Source organism: Mustela nigripes, chromosome 2, assembly GCF_022355385.1.
Source record: "Mustela nigripes isolate SB6536 chromosome 2, MUSNIG.SB6536, whole genome shotgun sequence".
Lineage (NCBI taxonomy): Eukaryota > Metazoa > Chordata > Mammalia > Carnivora > Mustelidae > Mustela > Mustela nigripes.
Genome location: NC_081558.1, coordinates 54,137,938 through 54,156,976, shown reverse-complemented (window position 1 = coordinate 54,156,976; position 19,039 = coordinate 54,137,938). Strand labels below are relative to the sequence as shown.

The following is a 19,039-nucleotide window of genomic DNA, read 5'->3' as shown; positions in this document are numbered from 1 at the left end:
AGAATCTAACTGGAATATTTGGGGCACATTCCAGTCTAGCTGGGCAGAGTGAGAGAGGAAGTCATTGGAACTAAGGTTAGAGAGAGCAAGAGGTGGGTCCCAGATAGTGGAGGGCTATGTAAGAACTCAAGTTTTATCCTGAGTGAGGTGGGAGTCCTGCAATGGTGCTGAGTGGAGGAGGGACATGAGCTGACTTGGGTTTTAACCTGATACTTCTGATTGCCATGATTAGGACAGCTACTGGGCTGAGGGTAGGAGTAGACAGACTAGTGATCATGTTGGCTAGACCAGCATGGTTGCTATGAGGTAGAGAGAAGAGGTTGGTTTTGGGATACATTGATGGGGGGCCAACAGGGTTTTCCAGATATGTCAGATACAGAGTATGAAAGAGCAAAGAGTCAAGGATGACTCAGATCTTGGCCTGAGCTTAGGATCCAAATAACTCCTCTTCCAGGAAGCCCTCCTGGGAACCCACAGCTCTCTGGGCCTTGCCCTAATGTGGCCTGTCATGGCCTGTCTCTAGCTTGCCTAGGTGCTTCCCAAAGCAGTATAGGACTTGTTTACTATTCTGCTTTCAAGTTGTTTGATAAGTGAGTAAGAAGCAAAGGCAGGCTGAGCTGGAGTTATTCTTGGACTCACTGTAGGTTAGTCCCCACCCCTCACCCCCTTGGGACCTGTGTTTTCCTGTCTGCACAAGGCAATGGATATTCTAGCCTTTGCCCAGTTTCCTCACTGGAGACGGCACTGCCAGTCCCATTCACAGGAGTCCCTCAGTCCTCTAAGAACTGGGCCTTGGGTCCTGCTCTATGCCCAACCTCACCCCTTGGGAAAGCACTGGGTTGGCCTACACGGCTGGGTCCTGAGTCAGTCTCACCAGTGAGGTGGGATCTGGGACACACCCCACCTCCTCCCTGCTGACAGTTTGGCCCAGCCAAGCCGGGTGCAACCACCCCACACATCACTGCCCCCTGACTAAGCAGTCATGGCCATGCTCAGGGGGTGGTTCTAGGGACTTAGCTGCCTCATCTGCTGTGCCAGGGGTGTCATGAGGAAATTTCAAATCAGACAGGAAGGCCTGGGGCCCGATAGTACCAGCAGGAAGGAATGCCACCCTGGTGAACGAGTGTGACCCAGGACAACTCATGCCCCGCCCCCTCCCTGTCACGGGGGTGTGGCCTGGCCTCTCCTGCCGCCCTCTTCCCCTGCCCAGTCTGGCATCTGCACAGTCCACACACGGCTTTCCTGGCAGCCAACACGGGGCTCCAGACCACAGGTACTGGGACACCTGCCGGGTGAGGGGCGGGGAGAAGGGTTAATTTTTAGAACAGGCTCTTCCACCGGCCTGATGTTTTGTGGTTCCTAGGTGGACCTGGAATTGCTCTGCACCTTCCTACCTGGGTGAGCACCTCAGTCTCCATCTCTGGAGGTGTCAGGGGAAGATGACAAATACTCACTTCCCTGGGTTGTTTTGAGGATTGGGCCAGCCCTTATCTGGTCATAGCAGGTGACCAACTCCTGTTTCTGTCGCCAGCTTGCTACGGGACCTTCAGAAAAATCTTTGATGGCTCTGAGCCTGTTTCCCCATTTGTGAAATGAAGGGCCAAACTAGATCTCTGAAAGCTGCGTCCACTCTGCCCTTGCGGGACCAAACACTTGGGAGGACGAAGGTGTTTCCCTCCAAAACATCCCAGTTTCTGTGCTTTGACTAGCACGTGAAGGCAGCTGCCCTCCGGACATCCCCTCCGAAGGCGCCCTGGGCCGTCTGGGCTGGGCCTGATTGACTCGAGAAGTTGAGGAGGCCTCTCTGCCTTGGGCTCAATAGCACCTCTGGGGAGAAAACGCTGAACTTGCAGAGCCGGGCCGTGGGGGAAGGGAGCCCTGTTGCGTGTCAGAGGCTCACCCAGGCTGAGGGGCCTGCGAGGGAGCCCCGCCCCCCAGTCCCGCCCCCCTCAGTCCCGCCCCTTCAGTCCCCCCTCCCCTAACGCAGCTACCTTGGTCGCGGGAGCCTCTCCGCTGGTAGGGAGCGTTCCAACCCGTCTCCTCAGAGGTGGCCTTCAGGCCTTCAGCCAATCTTTGGTAAGGGGGACAAAAGATGAGAGTCCTGTGCTTATTATTTTATGCTGCTTTGTTTAGAAACTGCCAGAAAAGTTGAGTCAGGAGTGTGTTGGGGGAGTTGTGGTGAGGGAAGGATGCGGTGTTCTGTGCGGGGTCCAAACCAAGCGGACCTGTAAGTTATGGGCCCTCTCCTGTCTCTGACACCCGTGAAACTGGGGCTAGTGCAGCCCTCTAAAACGCCTCTAAACCTGTGCTGTGAAATCCCCTCAGGCCACTCTCCTAGAGCGCTCTCTGCTCTCCCTCCCGCTCCGGCTCCGCCGCGGGGTCCCGGGGGTGGGGGTGGGGGCGTGCGTGCTGGACCTGGGGGGGGGGTCTTCCTCATTCTTTTTTTCCGTTCCATAACATCTTTACTGAGATATCATTCACATACCATCAAATTCACACTATTCAAGTGTACCAGTCAGTGTTTTTTTAGTATATTCAGTGTCCTGCACCCATCACCACTATCTAATTTAGAATTTAGAATTTTTATCACCCCCAAATAAACCCCGGACCCTTTAGCAGTCGCCCCACATTTCCTCCTTCCCCTGAAAACCTCTAATCTACGTTATGAATTATCTCTGTGGATTTGCTTATTCTGGATATTTTATATAAATGGAATCATTTAACAGGTGCTCCTTTCTGACTGGCTTTATTTTATTTTTTTCCACATAGCATGTTTTCAAGGTTTATCCATGCGGTGGCAAGTCATCAGGACTTCATCCCTCTTTCTGGCCAAGTGGTGTTGTATGATTGTATCACATTTTATTTATCCGTTTATCAGTGAATAGACACTTGGGTTGTTTCTACTTTGTGGCTATTATGAATAAAGCTGCGTGGACATTCATGTGAAAGGAGTTTTTGTGTGGACATAGGTCTTCAGTTCTGTTGGATGTATACCTAGGAGTGGACTTGCGGGGTCATATGGTGAATTTATGTTTGACATTTAGAGAAGTCACTAAGCTTTCCCAAAGGAGCTGTACCATTCTGCAATCCCACCAACTATACATGAAGTCTCCCAATTTTCCACATCCTTGTTAGCACTGGTTATTATCTGGATTTCTTATCGTAGCCATCCTAGAGGGTATGAAGCAGTATCTCGTTGTGGTTTTGTTTTGTGTCTTTTTAAAGTTTTAGTTATTTAGGTAGTATCTGTGCTCAATATAGGGCTCAAACTCATGACCCTGACATCAAGTCATATGCTCCTCTGAATGAGCCAGCCAGACGCCTCTCATTGTGCTTTTGATTTGTGTTTCTCTTAATAAAGAGATGTCAAACATTATTCCAGGTACTACTGACCATTTCTTTAGAGAAATGTCTGTTCAAATCTTTTGATTTTCAAATTAGGTTGTCCTAGTATTGTTGAGTAGTAGGCATGCTTGTTTTTCCAGGGGAGGGCTCTGAGGCTCTGAGAATGAATGTGGTGTGCAGTGATCCCATTTAGTGGAGGGTGGCGGTGGGAACTCAATCCAGGTCTATTGACTTTCAAGACCCAGCAAGCTCCTTCTCTAGAACTGGATGCCTCCTTTCTGGTTTTCACTGTTGCCAAATTGCATCTATGTTGTAGGGAGAGGGGGAGAGAGAGACAAGAGAAAAAGATGAAAAAGAGAGAGAAACTTTGGTGACAAAATGAGAAGGGAGGCTGGAGTGGCTCTGGCTGTTTAAATAGGCACCCACCTCGGAGAGTCAGAGCTCGGGAAAACCTTTTAAGAGGTTTCGGTTTCTTCCCATTAATCTTCAAATGTTGTGGGGGAGGGGCTCAACAATTTTTACAAGGGGGCTCACTGCCCCCTAGTTTTTCTTAGTTCCTAAATCTGAAACAAATCCGATTCAACCTTGAAACCCAACCAGAGAGCAACATCCCCTAGTGTTTAGCTGTGTCCAAGGATCTGAAGCAATGGTTGCCATGCTTTTTTTTTTTCCTCTTTTTTTTCGGGGGTGGGGGACAGAATATGGGCAGGGACAGAGGGAAAAAGAGAGACAGAATTCCAAGCAGACTCCATACCCAGCACAGAGCCTGAAGCAGGGCTCAATCCCACTACCCTGAGATCACCACCTGAGCCAAAATCAAAAGTCCGATGCCCAACTGAATGAGCCACCCAGGCGCCCCAGTCACACTTCTAGATTGCACAGCCTTCCCAAGAAAAAAGCTTTAGGCACCCCCAACAGATACATATTTATAGATTTGGAAATGATATACAAGGACTGTGATGATTAGCTAATGTCTAAAGGCCCAATATACACTCAGTGTGAATTTAATCACGAAAATAGTGGATGAAAGTCCACATTCTGAGTAGTTTTCCTATAGGAATTTCATTAAGCAATACACATTGTATTGTTATCCATGCTGTGGCATGTCATCAGGACTTCATCCCTCTTTCTGGCTGAATGGTGTTATACAATTGTATTACATTTTTTAAATCCATTCATCAGTTAATGAACACTTGGGTTGTTTCTACTTTGTGGCTATTATGAATAAAGCTGCCATGGACATTCACATGTGTATTGCTTACTGAAATTACCTCTCCACGTGTGTGAGATCCCATTCATTGTTGTTTTCAACATGGTAAGGTGGCTGATAAAGGCCTTGAGTGAGGAGCAGCTAGCAGTCTGTGCTGCACTTTTCCTGCTGCTTGCTTGCACTTTCTGGATTAGAGTTATCTCCCATCTGTGGTTTCTTTGTAGGAACTCTTTGAAGCCATTTTTCTACTCTGTAGAAGTTGATTCGGTTAAAATGCATTGTTTGAGCCTCAAATCCACCCAACCTGGCACCAGTGTATCCCAATATATGGTAATAGGGTGAATCTAGAGAAATGAAAGACAGGGTCACAACAGACCTATTGTGGGGCTTCCCATTGGGCTTGGGATGCCCACTTAGTAGGCATAACATTCAGTATCTGACATATAGCCAAGGGTGTACATCAGGGTTGAACTATATACTGTTAGCTATTTTTAGTTAAAAGTTTAGTAGAAATAGGTGGACTAATATGTCCCTCCTGTACTTTGGAGGTTATAATTTGAGAGACTGGTAGCTTCTGAGCTAAGGACATCTAGGCCAACCTCTGCCACCCTTCATGATAGGGTGCCCATGACCAACCAAAGCAGTTCTCTAAAGAATTTTAGAAAATTGTTCTTATATATTGAGCTGGCATCTGCCCTAGTGACATCCCAGGTCCTGGCCTCTGGAGCTCACAGCCCCATGTGGTCCCTCTGTCCTGCAGGAACCCCTGCAGATACTGGGGGACAGTGACCAAGTCTGTCCACGCAGTGCTTATCCCTAGGCTTCTGTTCCTCCAGCCACTTCTCTTGGCTTTGATCTTAATACCCCAGACATCCCCTGGATTATCTGTTTGTCTAGACCCTATTCTCTTCAGAAGCCAGGATTGAACATAGGATGGGAGATGGTGAAATATGGGTCACCTTCTTCACTGGAGTCTCTGTCTTTCTGTTAATATGACCTAAGAGTGTGTTAGCTTTGTTCTGTAGCTCTATCACTTTGTTGGCTCATATTACACTTTAACAAACAATGGTTATGCACCTGCTATCTGCTGGACACCAAGTTAGATGCTTATGCTAACATTTACTTATCTTTCAGAGGGTCTTTGAAAACTCCTAGGTCTTTCTGTATGAACAGCCTCCAAGCTGGGTTCACCCATCCTCTTTCTGCACAACTTGATTTTGTCCCTTTTTATTTTTCTATTTTATTTATTTATTTATTTTTAAAGATTTTATTTATTTGTCAGAGAGAGAGAAAGCACAAGCAGGGGAGTGGCAGACAAAGGAGAAGCAGGCTTCCCACTGAGCAAGGAGCCCAATGTTGGACTCGATCCCAGGACTCTGGGATCATGACCTGAGCCAAAGGCAGACACTTAATCAACTGAGCCACCTAGGCCTCCCGACTTTGTTCCTTTTTAACTTTCTAGGTTTGGCCTAGGTGCACTGCTCAGAGGCAACCTTAGGCCCTGGCTGCTTTGCTGGGTGTGCTGTGGCCAAAAGGTCACGTAGATTCATAACGGGTCCATCTGGCCCGTGGTCCACTGGCTGGGGGCAGTTTGCGTTGTTATCCCACCATTAAACTGCCTGGACAGACTTGAGACAGGATGGTGGAGGAGGTGGAAACTGAAGCATCTCCCTTCTTTCTCTCTGTGAGGTTCCCCTCATGCTTGACTTCAGACTCAGATTTGAGTTTATATCTAGACGCCTTGCTGTGTGACCTTGGGCAAGTCCCTTTCCCTTTCTGGGGCTTGGCTTTGGTGTCCTGGCTACAACTCTGTGGAATTGTAGCTTGGAGAAAGGGAGAGACCAACCAAACCTGGGAAACTGGGGGTGGGGTGGGGGTGAGGTTAAAGAAGAAGGTGTATGAACAAGTAGTATAAAGGAAAGAAGGAGATCCTAAAGAAACTTTGTAGGCTGGCATTTCTCGAAGCTCTTAAATTCAGTACTCTTCCACTTCTTTTTATGAAGCACTTTGTCTATGCCAGGGACTAGAATGTAATAGAGAGCAAGAAAAACATGATTCCTCTTCCTAGGGAGCTCAGAAGTAAAGTCTTTTTAACTTCAATCCTCACAGCAACCCTGCAAACAAGGACACCAATCCCCATTTTACAGGCAAAGAAACTGAGGCTTACAGAGGTAAAGTGATTTACCCAAAGATTTACTACAGAGCTGGGAAGCAAAGTGATAAAGCACTACTTGAATGGGCTCTGTCAGACCCCATTGCCTCAGTGACTTAATCAAAATACCTCTCAGTATAATGTCCCAGCAAAAGACATGATAATTTTACCATGTACTTTCCTATCCACAACCCCATATGCACTCCAAAATATGAATAACAAGAGTGATGTTATTATCTGTCTTGCAAATGAGAATAAAAACCCAGAGGGTGGAAGTGATGTGCCCAAGGGCCCAGGGTGGGTTGGAGGCACGACCAGGACAAAGCTCTTGGTCTTATGACGGTTGAGTCAGTTTCCTCCCTCACCCTTGTCCCTGCCCTGACGGTGCTGAGAGGACTTATGAGCCACACCTTGGGATCCCAAAAGCTGATGATAAGATCATTTCGGTTTCAGGCCTCTGGCTTCCAAGGGTCTGTTCCTGATTCATTCCCCTCCCTAACTGTCCTGATGGTGGGATAGAACAGCTCCGGACCTGGGCATTGGCACTGTCCAAAATGTGCAGCAATAGTGCCCAGGCCTGGACTCCAAGATGGAAAGGCTGACCTGGAAGATGTCAGGGATTGAGGTCTGTGACATTTCCCAAAGCTGCTCCAAAATACACTAAACCATATTCTGGGGGAAAAGAGCTATGCTCTTGCATGCTTTAGGGAAGCATAGGAATAGGGTAAAAGAGCTTTCTCTTCTGCAGGCCTTTTCAGAGGATTTAATATGCAATTGCACATTTTAGAACTCCAAGGTGGGGGCTATGGAAAGCAGTGTCACACAAACATCTTTGAACACAAAATCTTGGGGCATTTCAATGGCTTGCTGTTCCCCACAAGAAACTAGATGCATCTTATTGTTAGAACTTGCTGTCCTGGGCCTTCCTGCAGGTCATATCAACCGAGTCCCAAAGTTCTTTGCTAACTGGATGAATCAGGTAGACATTAACTGGAGGAGAGCGCTAGAATGCCAAAGCTGAAAGAACCTTACAGAAGGCAGCCCAGCTTCTACATATGGGGTAACTGAAGCCTAAGGAGGGGCGAGGCCAGAGGCAGGCAGGGAGAGGTTCTGGTAGTCTAAGTGGACTACACTCTGCCCCCAAAGATGTCTGCATCCTAATCTCTGGAAATGGACTAAGTAAGCTTACATGGCAAAGGAGAATTCACATTGCAGATGGAAGTAACGTTGCTCATTGGCTGACCTTAAAACAGGGAGTTGATCCTGAATGACCTGGGTGGCTCAATGTCACAGTGACACAAGGGTCCTTAAAAGTGGAAGAGGAAAGGGGCATCTGGCTGGCTCAGTCAGTACAGGTGTTGGAGAAACAGCAGCAGCAAGGAACAAGAGTAAGGAAACGGATTTTCCTCTAGAGGCTACAGAAAGGAATGCAGTCCTGCTGATCCCAGGGATACCTGAGTTAGACTTCTCACCAGCAGAACTGTGAGAGACTAAATTTGTGTTGTGTCACAAGTCATATTCCCAAAAGGGACAGGCTGATGGTCTTACCTGGGTCCAGGGCAGTGACTGCTTATCCTGGAGCTGTGTCAGCCAAACCAGGATACATTTGAAATTAGGGTGTATGCCTGTTTGGGGTGGCTTGGGAAGCCAAAGGAGATTCTGGAGGACTTTGGTATAACCTCCAGAAGAAAGGGCTTCAATCCCAGGTAGGCAAAAACAAGCTTCCACCCTTAGTCAGCTCTGTTCTCTGCAGGGCTACTGTTTCTGCTTCCAATTCCCTTAATCCCTTTACTGCCCTGGGCCTGTTTTTGTGATTCAGAGGCACAAGGCTACAGTCTACCTACAGGGAAAGGGCCATTCGCCTGACATTCAAGTCCAGGATGATTTTCCCGACCTCACAGGCTTCCTACCCCTTCAACTGCCTGCCACCCACTTCCTCTAGTAAACCTTTATCCCCTTCTGCCTTTTGCCACCTGTTGAAATCTACCTCACTCCCCTCCTCCAAAGTGGGGCAACAGGGGAGGGTAAGGAGCTCCTAAATCAAGAGTCAGGGCTCTGGAGTCAGCCTTGCCCCTAAGCTGCCTTGAGACCTTGTGCAAGTTCTTCTCCATTTCTGGGTCTCAGTTTCCCTGTTTATAAAATAGGACAAGAATCCCCTCTCTGCTTCCCTCCTGGTTCACATGAGGATCTGGGCTGGGAAAGCACTGTGAGTCTGTGATGGCTGGGTGTCCCCTAGTGTCCCTCCCACTCTGGGCCCAGGCCCTTTTGACAGAGGAGCTTAGGAAATGTGGGTTGAACTGAAAGGGAAATCCAGTTTAGCAAGACCTGTGGGTATAGAGGCCCTGGCCCCACCAGTGACTCAGCAGGGCTGGGCCTTTGGGAAAAATATGCTAGAAAGTCAGGCATTCTGTTTCCTTGTAGGACCAGCCTCGGATTTGGATGGTGGTGGGGAGCACCTGTGAGAGGGGATTTTAGGGGCCTCTAAATCAGAGGGATTTAGGGAATCCCTAATAGAGGGAAAGGGGCTTCTCTGCTGGGGGCAGGGGTTGGATTCGAGTACACACATCAGCTAGGAGACCTTGAACAAGTCACCTGTCTATCTGAACCTCAGTTTCTTCTGCATAAAATAAGACTTACATTCATGAAATAAGATCTTGGGGAACATGCCATGTTCTCTCTCCTCCTTTTGCTTGCTTCACTTCTCCTGTCTTAAGACCTCGTGGTTCATCTTGTTTCAGAGTGCACACACTGTGCCCTTGAGCTTTGGAAGCCCATCCCAGAAATCCATCGGCCAATGCCTGATGCTCCACCATTAGGTCTGCCCTTTTGAGTTAAGCATTGCTCCGCACCCCGATCCTTGAACTTTAATTTTTTCAAAACTCCATTTCTCCTTTCTCATAATAGAAATGTGGAGGGGGAGCGATGGGGCAAGGACATTAAAAGGAGAAATAGGGCTTCCCCAGGTCCCACCTCCATGATAATTCCATTTCCCTTGCTTCTGACAGATAAGCTGAGCAAATGCCTGAGGCAGTTCCCCGGGCCATGAGGACACTGCTCGGGGCTCCAGGATGACTGACTAGAGCCAAGTCAGCATCATTTGCATAGCACTCCCATGACTTAGTGGCTTCATTCCTGGTACTAATAACAGGGGCCTGAGGAGAGGTGACAGCTTCACTCCTTCCCATCTCCCAACACAGACTAAGCAACTCCCTTTGCTCAGCTGCTTACTAGCTCTGGCCCCAGGAAAGTTTCTTGGTCTCCCTGTACCATCTAGAAAGTGGGCACAACCACAGTGAGCCATCACAGAGTTGTGAGAAATACATGAGATGACACCTGTAACATGCTTAGAGGGTTGCCTGCAAGATGGGAAGTACTTGGTTGTTGTCGTCATCACCATAATCATCATTATTATCATCATCTTCATCATTTTTGTTTTTTGCCAGGCCTGGTGCAGGCTTCAGGTGACACAGAAATGAATCAGTTTCAGTCTCTCCCTTGATGGGTTCAGGCTCTAGTGGAGGAGACACACCCTGCTGAGTCCTGAGCAGAGATTTGTGTGTGACTAGGAACAGTGGCCGTGGAGTTGTGCAACAAGGTGCCCTACCCTGAGGAAGAAGAGTCTGGCACAAGGCAGAACTGATGAGGCTCAGGAGGGTGATATGCCTGGGGACCAGCTGGAGGCGCCCTCTGGGCCTCCCCCCAATCTCTTTCTTCTTTAGAGTTGCCTTCTGCAACTACTTCCCTTGTGGGACAAGGCCCTTTGCCTCTATGCCTTTGTACATGGTCCCCTCTGGCCCTTCTGAACTCACCCCAGCACTCTCTCCTTCAGGAACTTTCCCTGACTAACCCTGGTCTGACTTGGCCCCTGGGCTCCCACAGCTCCCTAGTCTACCATGAAATTCCTTGAGGACAGGGATGCAACTTGTTTATCATGTATTCCCGTTTTAGCACACAGTAGATGCTCACTTAACAGATGTAATATAGGAGAGGGAAAGTGTGTATCAAAGATCCGGACTACGAAGTTTCATTTTTTCTCAAACAACAGGAAAACAGGCAGCTGTTGGCAAGGACTCAGCGACTCAACAATGTCTCCACATTTGTTTTGGTTTTTCCTCATGGTCACAAGGTGGTCACTGGGTGCTCTTGCCATCACATTTATGTCCAAGTAAGGAAGGAGAGGCAAGACACACCACCAGCACTGTTGGCTTCTTTTGTCAGGAGAAGAAAAACCCTTCTCAGAACCCTAGCCAACTTCAGCTACAAGGAAGGATGACAAAACTAGTATCTAACTGGGACTGGAATAACAAAATTGTAGTTTCATTAGTAAGAAAGAAGGGTAGGACTGATGAGAGCAAGGAGGATTAAAGGTGTGGGGTAGGAAGGATGAGGACTGGTTAGGTAACTAGCATAGGGCTTTCTAAAGGAGGAGTTATTTTAGCTGTGCTTGGAAGGTCAGAAATAATTTTGACAGAGTGTGGGCAGGGTTGTGGCTAGACACCGAATATCTGAGGGTAATAGGAGGTCTGTAGAAGAGGAACCTCACATTCACTGAGCACTGCCATCCTTCCTCCCTAAGGTACTACCATCACCAGTTCACAACTGAGGTAACTAGAGCCAAGAAAAGGGGACCGTTCTGCCCAAGGTCATCCTGTGTGCAGATGACTGGAATATGGTTGAACCCTGGTCAGTCTGATCCCAAAGCTCATGCTCTTGCTGTGACATACATACTGTCTTGATGCTACTCCTGTTGTAATAATGAACAAAACTGCAGTTTTGTTAGCAAGAAAGTACAGGGGTGCTGGGGGAAGGAGGATTAAGGGAGTGGGGTAAGGAGGGTGGCACTAGTTAGGCAAATAGCACAAAGTTTCATGAAGGAGGTGGTATTTGAGCTGTGCCTGAAAGGTCAGATACAATTTTGAAAATAAGAAAAAAAGGCTTAGGTCTGGAGACCTGAAATCATCTCCTCTGGCATTTATTCCATACCTGCTCTATACCAAGCCCTGTTGTAAGCACTTTACATGTTTTTTTTTTTTTTTTTTAAGTTTTATTTATTTATTTGACAGAGAGAGATGACAAGCAGACAGAGAGGCAGGCAGAGAGAGAGGAGGAAGCAGGCTCCCTGCTGAGCAGAGAGCCTGATACAGGACTCGATCCCAGGACCCTGAGATCATGACCTGAGCCGAAGGCAGCGGCTTAACCCACTGAGCCACCCAGGCGCCCCAGCACTTTACATGTTTTAATTCATGCCATTTCACAATGACACTATGAGATAAGCACTATTATTGTCCCATGTTACAGCTGAGGGAACTGAGACAGCAAGAGGTTAATAATTGCTCAAGATCCCATGACCAAGAACATTAGATAGGATCCAAGCCCAGATGGTCCACCTCTCAGGCACAGGGAAGGATACTGCCTTGCCAAGGTCTTCATGGATTGAGAGTAGCTTCTGTACCAAAAACAAACATAAATCCCAAACTCATAGATAAACAGAGAACAGATTGGTGGTTGCCAGAGGTGGCAGTGGTGGGTGGCTAATATGGGCAGTCAGAAGGTACAAACTTCCATCAATAAAAGAAATAAGTCATGGGGATTAATGTACAACATGGTGAATATAGTTACTAATATGGTACTGAAGGGGGTGCCTGGGTGGCTTAGTTGGTTAAACATCCAGCTTGTGATTTTGGCTGGAGTCATGATCTCAGGGTCATGGGATTGAGCCCTGCAGAGGGCTCCATGCTCAGCGTGGAATCTGCTGGCAATTCTCTCTCTCTGCCTCTGCCCCTTCCTCTGCTCATGCATGCACACATGCACGTACTTTCCCTCTCTAAATAAATCTTTAATAATAATAATAATAATAATAATAATAATAATGTATTGCATATTTGGAAGTTGCTAAAAGAGTAGATCTCAAAAGTTCTCATCATAAGAAAAAGAATTTGTAACTATGTATGGGAAGAGGTGGGAACTAGACTTATTGTGGTGATCATTCACAATGTATAGAAATATTGAATCATTACGTTGCACACCTGAAACAAATATAATACTATACGGCAATTACACCACAATAAACACTTTTAATACAATTAAAATTTTTAAAAAGAGTAGATTCTCTAGACCAGTGCTTCTCAATGAGTGGCGGTGATTTTCACCCCCACGGGACATCTGGTAATGTCTGGAGACATTTTTGGTCATCACAACTGGTTGGGGGATGCTACTGTCATCTAGTGGGAGGCTCGACATCTTACAATGCAAAGAATCCTCAGGCCCAAATGTAAGGAGTGTTGAGGTTGAGAACCCTAATCGAAACTAATCAGAGAGTAGTGAAGCTATCCCCTCTCCCAGTTGAGGACTTTGACTCAGAGCTGGGAGAAATAGGGGAGGCTTTAAGATTTTATTTATTTATTTGACAGGCAGAGATTACAAGTAAGCAGAGAGGGGGTGGGAAGCAGGCTTCCTGGGGATATGGGGATGCGGGGATGATGCGGGGATGATGCGGGGATGTGGGCATGTGGGGCTCAATCCCAGGACCCTGAGATCATGACCTGAGTGGAAGGCAGAGACTTAACCCACTGAGCAACTCAGGTGCCCCCAGGGGAGGCTTTAAAATGAAGCCTGTGCAACTCAGCTATGCTGCTGTAACAAATAGACCAAATCACAGGGCTCAAATAAAAGAGAAGCTTATTTCCTGAGCACATAGCTGATCAGAAGCAGGTTCAGGTAGCCAGGCAGCTTTGTGCGTGAGGTCTGGCAAGACTTAGATTTCCTTTTGACTTCTTGCTTAGGAATTCCCTGGGGTATTGACTTGTTCTGCATGATTGAGGTAGTTCACAACCCCCATCCCCCCACCCCTGAGTCTGCGAGTCTGTGAGTCTGCCGCTCCAGCATACACAAAAGCAGGAAAGAGGAAGTAGAAGGCAAGCAGATATGTCCAGGGCTGACACTGGGCTGTATTGCCTGTGAAAGCAGATCACTGAATCATTAAATCTTTAGGAATTTTGGGAGCCAATTGTTAAACCCAACCATTATTTAATTATAAAAATGTACAATTAAATAAATTCTATTAAAAAACAAAGTTAATAAGTACTCAAAGGGTATCATTTCCTGATTTATTTTACTACCTTCTACTATTAACCTAGGCACTTGAGATTTTCATACCTGTTTTATCAGTATGGTGGAAACATTGTATGGTGTGTTCTATGGCAGCCCTTCCCAGCTTCACACTCCATGACCACAGGTAGTTTGAAATCAGCCATGGTGGGAGTGTTTACACCATAGGGATCAGTAAACTCTGCAAATCAGAGCTCAATGTTTTTTTGTGGACTGCCTGCATTTTAGAAAGTGATCAAGAAAACACTAATAATGCAGATTGAACCTAAAAAACCACATTGCACCTATAGCCATTACATTGTGAGTAGCCTAAAAATCGAGAAAATATTCTTTCAGAATTTGAAAACTGATTCAATTCAGTGTTGCTCATATCACTGTCAAATCATGACAAGAAATGTCTTAGTTGATTTACTTTTTTCTTATTCATTAATGTGAAAGAAAACAGCAGCTAACATTCACACTGGAAATACTACTGTTCATCACTGATGTCGGCAAGTTTTTTGCTGAAACTGGTAGTATTCAAAAATATATCAAATTTTGTGACCCTGTTGTTGGTAAAAACTGATAGTGGGTTTTGCAAGAAATTCCAAAGCACTCTGAAGTTATAGGTGTGTTGAATTTGTAGTAAAGACTGCTATATATTTTATTATTTGTGAACTGTATGCTATATGTTTTTTACATCAACAAAATTTATAACCTCTGTGTGTGTGTGTGTGTGTGTGTGTGTACTTTTTTCTTCCTGGAGAGCCATTAAACATTCTGGGCACACCACGACACATATCCCATCCACCCACATTCCATGAGCAGAAATGCAGTCAAATGGCCACACTTAGCTTCAGGGGATGCTAGCAGCCATAGTCTCTAGCTGGCTGGCCATGTGCCCAGCAAAAATAATGGCTTTGTAGGGGAGCCCCACTCCATGTGTTTTGCCCAGGGGAGAGCACTAGCTGACTGAAGTTAGACATTTGGATCTTCCAGAGTCACCATTATGGCCTTCTTGTGGCCTCACTGGAAGGCTGACCTCCAGAGTTGCCTCTAGCTTCCACTCAGAATTTCAGGAAAGTACAGAGTGTGGTGTCCTGAAGGGACAGCTTCCCAAACTTTGCTCGTCACTTCAAGTGCCTGCTTTCTGCAGTTAGGTTCACTGCTTGCATCCACAATCCTGACAGGCATGCTGGCAGGGACAGACTCCAGTTCTGTGCCCCCAGACCAGCCTTTTGGGGTGTATAAAACAGAATGTGGGTTCTGGAGTGCCTCTATAAAATAGGGATAATAAAACGTACTTGCAGCGTTATTGTAAGAATCAAATGAGACAATCTTTGGGGCAGTTTTGTTGTCTAGAAACTACAGTTCAAACGTGAGGAGCCATGAATCCCAATTCCTACCTGACTGGTTTGTGACAGCCTCAGATAAGCCCTTTGTAAAACCATGAAGGACTGCACTGAGACAAGATATGGGCATATTACATTTTTAAATACATAAGGAAAAGTTATTGGTGATTTTATATTTTAAAAATTTATTTTAAATTTTATTTATTTATTTGAGAGAGATTGGGAGAACCAGCGCCTGATGAGGAAAGGGACAGAGGGAGAGGGAGAGAGAGAATCTTAAGGTGACTCCACATTGAGTTTGAAGCCCATAGCAGGGTTCACTCCCATGACCCTGAGACCATGATCCAAGCCAAAATCAAGAGCCAGATGCTCAACAGACTGAGCCACCCGGGCATGCGTCCCTGTTGGTGATTTTATTATAACAAAAACAATAATGTTGAAAATTCGGACCACCACCCAGAGGTAACTACTATTTATATTTTGATATAGCTCCAGTAACTACCATCTCAGGCTCTTGTGTGCTTATTTGGATCCCTACCTATGTCCTTGGACTCCTCAACAAGATCATGTTGAAGAAAGTCCCAGATATCATATAATTTCATCATAAAAATTTCCGTATCCTTACATTTAAGGACACTTCAAATCAATACAATCTCAATATAAATATGACCTAAAAAAATACTCTGGTGAAGGTTGTTGATAATGAGGAAAGGCTATGTGTGTTTGAGGCCAGGGAGCATGTTGGTTAGCTCTGTTTATACGTTCCATTCAGTTGTGCTATGAACCTCAAACTGTTCTAAAAACTAAAAATAAATAAGTTATTAATATTATCAAAAGATGACCAATTGTTCAAATTTCCCTAATTTTGTGTATTTTTTTAATAAGTTATTCACTTATACTTTTGAGGATTGGGTGTTTGTCTTTTTCTTCTTTATTTGCCAAACTCTTTATATGTTTAGGGGATTAACTAAGGTGGTACTAATTAATTACTTATTATTTTATTCCTCCAGAGAAAATCATGGAGATGTCAGGACCTTCCTCCCAGACTCCAGATCATAGTCGAGTCCATGGAGAAACAGAAGATCTAGACTGTATGTTTGCCTTCTCTTACCCTCTGGGCAAAGCCACATGGGAGGTAGAGTCCAGCAGTGGGTGGAACAGAAGAAGACCTTATTCCCCTCATGTGACATAATGGCTCAAGTCACAGCTGAATCCTCTAGAGAAGTAATGTTTTACACACACACATGCTTGGTCAGTCTGTCCCCTAGAACTTTCTAGTTTGTGGGACCTTCAGTTGCTCCCCAAATCTCAAGGGGGCTCTGGAGGCTTGGGCTGACACTAGGGAGGGCCCTGAGAAGGCAGGGAGGTTCCTGCACTACCCCAGAACTGGGGATGAAAAGGTTCACTTAGCCAGATCATACCTGCCCTGTAAATTACAATGAATCCTAAGTTGGCAACTATTATACACAGTCTAGTGGCCTCTGGGCAGAATGGGACGCTTCGAAGGCCCTTTCTGGTTTCCATATTCAGAGAAATTTATGCTTTGGGCCTTCCTTGAGCCCCTGGGGTCTCTGAGAGCTCTGATATCCTGCACCTTCCATTGGCCCTGTTTGTTTGGGAGAGTGTCCCAGATAATCCAGTCATTCCTGGCCTCCAAGTCCAAGTAGATGCCTGGGGTGGTCTTGGTGGACTCTGGGGTGGGAAAGACAAGAAACACTCATCCTTTTCTATGTGTGCCTCCCAGATGAAGAGATGGATTTCCACAAGCCAGACAGGGAAGCTGGACTATTTTCTCACGAACAACCCAAGAGAGACAAGTCTTCTACCTCCTCTTCCTCCTCCTCGTCCTCCTCCTCTTCCTCCTCATCATCCTCCTCTTCCTCAGGTATAGCAATATTAACATATATGTATACATATATTCACAGTATTATTCAAGAAAAGCATTTACATGGAAAAACAATGCCCTGTGACCTCCCACCTTGATACTTTAATTCTATTTTTCCATATCCCCTTCCAGACCATACCTAACAGTACACATAACTTGTACACAGTTAAAACTACCAGACAGATAATTTTGTCCTCTGTTTAAAATGTTTGCTGGCACATCTCAGGTATTCTGACAGGTTATTCTATAATATGTTTGCAGCTAATTTTCATGCTTACATGCCTCGGGTCCTCATCTGGAATTTGGGAATGATAACAGAAGTTACTACCTCATAAGATTATTGTGAGGATTACATTTTGTACACATTTCAAGTCAGTACCTAGCACATTGTAAAAGCTCTAAAAAAAAGAACTGTACAGATTATCCCCCAACCTTCTACCAGTTTATCATGCTCATAGGCATCTTTGCTCAAAGGCTTTTACTTTTTGAATTTTTGGCACAAATTGTGTCCTCAGCATCGATTCCCCACAAGTCCTTCAGTGGGTTAACAGGAAGTGAACATTTCCCATTGAGCCTTGATTATAAATTGCCACATTATTCTCCCATGAAAATGGAATGTCCCTTCATTTCTGTTCTCTTAATTCAGAATGTTAGGCTGAATGGATAGCAGCAGCAATGTCATGGCTGGCATTCATTGAGCACTTACTATGGGCCAGGTACCATGGCAAGCCATGTAATAACTCAGTTCATTATCAAAGAGACCCGTTGAGGAAGGTGCTATTATTATTATTTCCATTTTACAAGTGAGGAAACCGAGGCACGGGGAGGCTGACTGACCTGCTGTCAGAGGGCTCAGTAACCAACTCGGGATCCCTGGAGGTCTTTCTGGGACTGGAGAGACTAAGGGGTGGGCTCTGGTTTACTCCTCCATCAGAATGCCTGCACTACGACATGCTTTACAGAGTGGGCTTGGGCCTGAGCTTTTATTTGGAAAAAGAATTCTCAGGCTAAATCCTGAAAAATGCTCGCAAATCCCTGGCCTCACATCCTCACGTTGCAAATGATGGGACTGAGGCTCAAGACCACAAAATCTATGCTTTTTCTCCAGATAGAGGAAAGTGAGTGATTGGTGGGTCCAGTGGGTTTATTTAGCCAGTCTCCTTGTGGGACTGGAAAGGAAGTCACTGTCCTTACTATTATTTTTTTAAAGACTTTATTTATTTATTTTTTTTGAGAGAGGGACAGACGGAGAGCTTGAGCAGGGGGAGGGGCAGAGGGAGAGACAGAGTAGACCCCCCTGCTGATCAGGGAGCCTAACATGGGGCTTGATCCCAGGATTCTGGGATCATGACTTGAGCCAAAGGCAGACACTTAACCCACTGAGCCACCCAGGTGCCCTGCCACTGTCCTTATTAAAAAGTACAACTGACCCGGGGCGCCTGGGTGGCTCAGTGGATTAAAGCCTCTGCCTTCAGCTCGGATCATGATCTCAGGGTCCTGGGATCGAGCCCCGCATCAGGCTCTCTGATCAGCGAGGAACCTGCTTCCTCCTCCCTCCCTCTCTCTCTCTGCCTGCATCTCTGCCTACTTGTGATCTCTGTCTGTCAAGTAAATAAATAAAATCTTAAAAAAAAAAAAAGTACAACTGACCCTTGAAGAACATGGGGGCTAAGGACCCTGACTCCCCGGCAGTTGAAAATCTGTGTATAACTTTTGACTGCCCCCAGCCTTAACTACTAAAGCCTACTGTTGTCTGGAAGCTTCACCAAAAACATAAACAGTGATTGCTACATATTCTGTGTCTTGTATGTATAATATGTGTATTATATCATGTATATTGTATTCTTACAATAACGCAAGCTAGAGAAAAGAAGTTATTGAGAAAAGGAAGAGAAAATATATTCGTAATACAGTGCACTGAAAAATCTGTGTGTAAGTGGACCTGTGCAGCTCAAACCTGTACTGTTCAAGAGCCAACCTGTTAGGGGTAGCCCTGGAAGAAGAGCTTC

General features: G+C 45.9%; 1 protein-coding gene across 4 annotated transcripts in view; it reads left to right on the top strand.

The window, feature by feature from the left end:
- The first annotated feature begins 1,196 nt into the window (after positions 1-1,196).
- Positions 1,197-19,039, top strand: part of TMEM40 (transmembrane protein 40) — a 32,108-nt gene continuing 14,265 nt past the window's right edge. For 2 of the 4 annotated variants that reach the window (XM_059387913.1, XM_059387916.1), the window contains exons 1-3: positions 1,197-1,273; positions 16,156-16,236; positions 16,890-17,030. In XM_059387913.1, coding sequence (XP_059243896.1) covers positions 16,164-16,236; positions 16,890-17,030 — 214 coding nt within the window. In that variant the 5' untranslated portion in view covers positions 1,197-1,273; positions 16,156-16,163. Of the gene's footprint in view, positions 1,274-2,012; positions 2,077-16,155; positions 16,237-16,889; positions 17,031-19,039 lie in introns of those variants that run through there. The other 2 variants (XM_059387915.1, XM_059387914.1) reach the window with 1 other exon arrangement.